This window comes from Cystoisospora suis, assembly GCF_002600585.1.
Source record: "Cystoisospora suis strain Wien I chromosome Unknown contig_4595, whole genome shotgun sequence".
In the NCBI taxonomy this organism is placed as follows: domain Eukaryota; phylum Apicomplexa; class Conoidasida; order Eucoccidiorida; family Sarcocystidae; genus Cystoisospora; species Cystoisospora suis.
The window spans coordinates 22,724-28,723 of NW_027157387.1; the positions used below are offsets into that span (position 1 = coordinate 22,724).

The 6,000-nt window shown below is 43.8% G+C and overlaps 1 protein-coding gene across 1 annotated transcript; it reads right to left on the bottom strand.

Moving 5' to 3' along the window:
• Positions 1 to 1,776: 1,776 nt before the first annotated feature.
• On the bottom strand, positions 1,777 to 6,000 carry CSUI_008271 (uncharacterized protein). The gene is made up of 2 exons (XM_068068405.1): positions 5,584 to 6,000; positions 1,777 to 4,745 (listed from the first exon to the last, which is right to left on the bottom strand). Exon 2 carries the CDS (start codon positions 4,309 to 4,311, stop codon positions 1,999 to 2,001), a length of 2,313 nt encoding a protein of 770 aa, XP_067919618.1. The 5' UTR covers positions 4,312 to 4,745; positions 5,584 to 6,000; the 3' UTR covers positions 1,777 to 1,998.

A 6,000-nucleotide genomic window follows, 5' to 3' on the forward strand; every position in this document is an offset into this window, starting at 1 on the left:
ACGTTCTGTCAAGTTTTACGGTATAGTTTAGTGCCAAATCTCTTATCTGCTTTCTTGACATTCTTTGTGACCCGTAACATCTTTCCTCGCCTCGGGCCTATTCTGTGGAATTTCAGACAACCGTTTCCCTATTCTCTACTGATCTACGGGGCAGTCTTTGTATGGAGCGACCTTCTTGGACGATGTCTCCCTGTGTTCGGAAGAATCATAAGGAGATTGCGCCGGTGGATTTTCGTACCGCAGAAGTATCTTCTACCTGCTGTCCTGATGAGAGGCATCCTTTATATACCTTTTGTACTTGGAGGGAAACTTCATGATACACCCATTCTCAATAGTAGATGGTGGTACGGTGGAAATGTCGCTGCTCTGGGGCTCACACATGGATGGTTATGTACCTTGTCCTACATCTATACTGTAGACACTTTGAATCGCTTGGATGAGAGGGAATTCACTGGCCCTTTATCAATCATAGCTATTTCTTTAGGAACCGTTGCAGGTCTCTTCTCCTCCTATTTGTATTAGTCCATACACATATACAAATACATGTAGATAGGAAAGGGAATGCTAAGGCATACCATCGGACATCATCGGTTGAAAGGGACAAAGAGCCAAAACCGTGTCCTACATACGGGGAAGTGAACATGGATATCGATACACATTCACGCGTATATCTATGTAGCTATGTTCACTTTTATGCCCCCCCCCACCCTCAACGGAGTGACCGTGTAGGTGTAGGGGAAGAAGTAGACATGAAAGGACAAGCGACTACAACGGATGTCTGATGTCTGAGGGGAGGTGAAGGGAAGTGAATGGGTGCTATGAAAACAAAGTCTCCGGTGCTTCTGTTTTCTTGTTCTGTTTTTTCTGTCTCGTGGACATGAGCTTCATGTGATCGACCAACCATCACGTTCACTATTAATCTAAGCCAGTCTGGGCTTTGTCTCAACCTTGTTTTGACTGGAGCCAAAACAAGTCTCTCTCTCTCTCTCCTTGTGGTTATCAAGGCTCAATCAGTCATATCAGAGAGTGTGGCTAGACCCTTCCAACCTGGACAAAAGAGAGAAGATACCAATCAGGTTACGCGCTGCTTTTTCTTCGAGTTAAAGATGGCGAGCAAGCCACATCCGAGCGATCTCTGCGCTTGGTGTCCCGAACGGTTCTTCAACACTTGTTGCCGTGTCAGTAAAAGATTCTTAGGTTTTCGGACTCTTTTTACGGTTGTCTGAGAGCTTTCCCATCAGCGTCGCCTCTGAGACACTGAGGATAAGAGATTCTACTCCAGGTTATGTGTCTATGTGTAGATACATAGATGGATAGACTTGAGACGGACACACGTCTTGAAAAGTGGTCTGGACGGGAAGCGTGTGTAGTCGGGGATGCCCTGAACAAGATATGTACCTGTGGACTGCAAAACTGGGGTGCTATCGTTAACCTGAGGCGACCAAAGAAGTCTCAAAGACATACTGGTTGCGCTTTGATCCGACGGACAAGACCAGACGAAGGAAAAGATCTGCTTTCTCTAAAGGCCCTTGACGGCTAGATAGACAAGAGAGAAACAAGTGCCCGAAAAGACGGGAGGGAGAGAGAAAGAGAAAGAAACGAGAGAGAGACAGGAAGAAAAGTGAATTCCTCGGCGGCTGCACGTCTGTAAAGATCCTTAGTATTCCATATCCCTGAATTCAGCAGCTCTCGAGAAAAAACGAAACGACCCACAGAGGGAAAAAGAAGAAGAGAGACAGAACAAAACCAATAGAAAAGACTTCAAACGCAAAGAGTCGTACAGATTTTCTTTCTCTGGAAAAGTTCTTCCGCATGAACGTAAACGAGTCCCAAACCTCCCTATGTACGCAGCCCCCGCACGCTTGAGAACCTCTCTCCGAATAGAAAAAACAGGAAGACTCAGCGCAAACTAGAGACTCTGATTACGAAAGAAAGATTCTCTCGGCAAAGGACGGAGTGAATAGAAGCAATGGACTACCAGGGTGCTGTTTAATTACTTCATCGGCTCTCATTCTTCTTCTTTAGAACACTCAGTAGACGAAGAGCCGATTGTAGGCCATGATCAGGCGAAGGGATCTCTTCAAGGTGTCTGCTCAGCTTTGTCTGTAAGTCTTTTGAGAGATCAAGTGAAAAGAGATCTCTTCTTTTTTCTCTTGGCTTTCTATTATGTGGACGATTCTTGTTTTCGTCTTCATTTGTTCCCTCTTGTGATGTACTATCTGAGGCTGAGGGATCTGAAGAGAGACCTGCTTCGTCGTCGCATCCTCCGGTGTACATACACCCGAGAGAAGTTAGGAATCTAAGAAACGTCCCACCAAAAACAAGAATGTCTTTACACGATTTTGCTATTTCCATCAGAGCTATTTGTCCCAGCAAACGTTGTCTTCTATCACGAAGATACTCTTCACCTTCTTCTCCATTCTGTAGGACTTTCTCTTCTCTATCTATTATCCATTCCTTCTCTTTTCCTGCCCATCCCTCTTCTTCAACTTCTCTCTCTTGGTTTACTACTTCTTTCTTCAACTCTCCACTCTTTTCTGTCTCTCCATTTTCCTCTTTCTCAAAATTTAACACCCTATCTTCTTCATCGGCTTTCCTCTTATTTTGGTCACTGATATAAAAAGAAGAAAGAGCATCTTTCTTCCCCGGCCTCCCTCTCTTAGAACTCTTACCCGTGGTATCTGAGTGTTGGAGCTTGCATGCATGCAAGTCTGGGAAAGACCTACATTGGGCTTGTGCTTCGCAGTATAGCTGGATCTGTGTCAGTCTCCTGTAGTTTGAAGAAGAAGCAAGAGAAGAGAGAGAATTTTGTTGAAAGAAGAAATCTTTGAGAAGAGATCTCAATTCTGTAGCTAGCTTATATAACTTATGTAACTGGATAGAAATCATATTCTCTACACTCCCTATACATACAGATCTCATTACATCTAAGACCCGAAGCTTCCTATCATGACTAGCATACTTCTCGCCAGACTTCTCCTCTCTCATATGATCTTCTTCATCTTTTCTTTCCTCTTCTTCCTCGCATTCTCCTATTTCTCTCTCTCTCGTTGTGAGGACACGAAGACTCCCCGTCTTCTCTGATGGTAAGAGCAAGCCTCTCTCTTCTTCGCTGTTTTGCTTGTCTTGCTGACCTAAGAGCTGATTCTCCTCCTTCTCTTCACTTCTCTCTTTAGCCTCATGCAACGAAAACGTCACTTTCTTCATCTGTTTGCAGTACCCTGTCTGAAGAATGCTCTCTAATTCTTCTTCCCTCTGGATCGCGGACAAGACTGCCTTCTTCTTGATAGATAAAGGAAGAGCCGCGAAGTCGTTTATATGATGGAAATGTCCATCTGACAGGCCATTTGAACTAAAAACGCCTGTCTCATCTCTCTCATCTTCTCCCCCTCCTCCTCTTCCTCCTCTCGTTCTTCTCTTTTCTTCTTCTTCTTCTATTGAAGAATCTTCTTCTTCATTGTAGAGATCGTTGCGAAGAGCTTCCGTGTATTCAGTGACGTGACTTCTCATCTGTAGAAGAGCGTGAAACGTATCGAATAGATCTAAAGCATCCACATCTTCTTCATCTTCTGTCTTATCTCTTTCATCGTCAACTTGGATCTTCGTCTCTTTCTTTTCTTCTCTTTTCTGAGAAGGCAAAGAATGACCACCATAGAGATATCGACTCTTCTCTTCTCTCACTTCGCCATTACTTCTTCTTCTTCTCCTGCTGCTATTCTCTTCATCTTCTAAAAAGAGAAGCAAGCGCTTCATATGAATGAGAGAAACGTCTCCCTTCTCTCTCATCTTCGTACACACTTCTTTCCACGTTGTTAAGATTTGGATCACCTCCGCCAAACGTTCTTCTTCTTCTTTCTCTTTTTTTTCTTTCCTCTTCTCTCCTTCACTGAAGAGACTTAAAGACGACTCCCAATAGTGTACCAGCATCGACACCTTCTCTTCTCCGTCTTTCTCTTCGCAGTCTTGATCGAACTCATGGTCTCTTCCTCGGAGAGAGATCTCCGAGGGAATCAGGTTCTTCAAAGAGACCACCATTTTCTTCTCCTTTCGCTTGCTTTCCTCTTCTCTTTCTCTTTCTTCCTTTTCTTCTTCTTCCTCTTCATCTTCTTTTCGAGGATACTTCGCGTCCCACCTCGGAGTCTCACCCCTGGACTGCATGTTGAAGAAAGAAGAGAAACAAGAGAAGAAAGGTAAAATACCTCGTTCTTTTCTTCTTGCTTGGCTAAAAAGAGAATACCTCCTCCTCTCTGTCTCTCTTCTTTCTCTCGACAGAAGGAGGACAAGTAGAAGAAAGATGTATACGCATAGCATACAAAGACAGTGAGAAGATCGTAATGAGATAAAGCGAAGGCTGGATATCCATCACCTCATTCATTTTTCCGTTTAGAACTTCCCCTCCTATTGCAGCTAACTCTTCTTTCTTTTCAAACCTTCCTCTTCCCTTTCATTCATGTCTCTTTCTTTGCGTCAAAGAAAGGCATCTCCCTTTCTTCCTTTCTCAATTGAGAGATCGATTACCTCGCTCCCCTTCACCCAGTCACTTCTTCTTCTTTTCCTGTTTTGATTGATCTACTCGTAAGCATGCCTGGGAATGGCTCGGTACTTCCATACATCATTCAGGGGATACTTGAGGCGAAATCTTTCTCTCATTTTCTCTGGCCTCTGTCCGAGGGGGAGTCGCTTGAGAGAATAGCAGAACATTACATCGTCAAGCCCCTCCAGCCAGATCCGCGACAAATCGTGATCTGGAGGATAAAAGAGAAAAGAGAGATCAGAACACACGAAAGAAAGATTGAAAAGGATGAAAGAGAAAAGAAGAAAGACGAAGTAGGAAGATGAAGGAAGAAAAACAGGTCCAGAAGAAAAGAAGAGAGAAAGAAGAGAAAGGGAAGAAGAAGAAGAGGGAGAAGAGCGTTCTGGCTTTGATGACTGTTGTTCTCCAGAGTGTCTTTCCTACTATAGACAAAAAAGGATGTTAGAAGGACTTCCTACATGTGGCTTGACTTAGATCTAATTCTCCATATAAAGCAAGCTCCCGTCTCACATGTCTAGAGAACAGAACCTCCCCTTACAGCGAGACTAGCTCCTATATCTGTCTAGCTCTGATCTATTCATGTATCTTTAGCCTATCTACCTATCTATCTCCTTCTCCGATGTATATGTGTCTCTATGTCTCACAAATCTACATACCTGCACTTCACATCTATATGAAGATGAACCTTTCTTAAACCCTTCTTACATGTGTAGTCAGTTGAGAGAAAGAGAAGAAGAAATGATATAGAAGAGCAGGAGTTCTAGATGATAGAAGAGATCGTGTACCTTCTGAGGATGATCTCGGAGATTATCTATCGATGGAAGTATAGCTATGCATGCAGGCAGGGGGTGTGGAGCTATGCGAAGAGGGGAGTCAGAAAATCTAAATCGCTACGTGATAGAGAAGGTTCGATTCCACGCAAGACATGTGAGAGAGAGACTCCGCAAAAAGCGAGAATGATAATGCATGAGAGAAGAAGCTCTGACGAAAGAGAAGAGAAAAGAGAGAGAAATATGATCAAGAAGTAGGATGGATCTTCTTTTCTTTACCTGCGTGATGCAGACGGGGAAGATAAAGAGAGTTCAAATTTGCAACTCTCCAGCTGAACCAAGCGTCAGAGCATGAAAGACGAAAAGAAGAATCTCCATACTCAGAAAAGGAAGGAACTTTTCCATACCAAGCAAAAAAGTACGTGAAGTCACCCGGCAGTGCAGGTGTTCTTAAACTCATCTTCCTAAAGACTGACTGAAGTGTATGTACACCGCAAGAGAGAAGGAGAAGGAACAGTTCTGGGGCCAGCGTTCATGGAGAGAAGTCTATACAGGAAAGATGGAGAAAAGAAGAAAAGAGAGAAAGAGGAAGTTGTCTTTCTTCTCCTCCTTCTTTTGGAAGAGGGAGACTGATTCTTCAAGAGGAACTAGATCACGCTAGAAGTGTTGCTGATACACCCCGCCTTGGGGCATGCA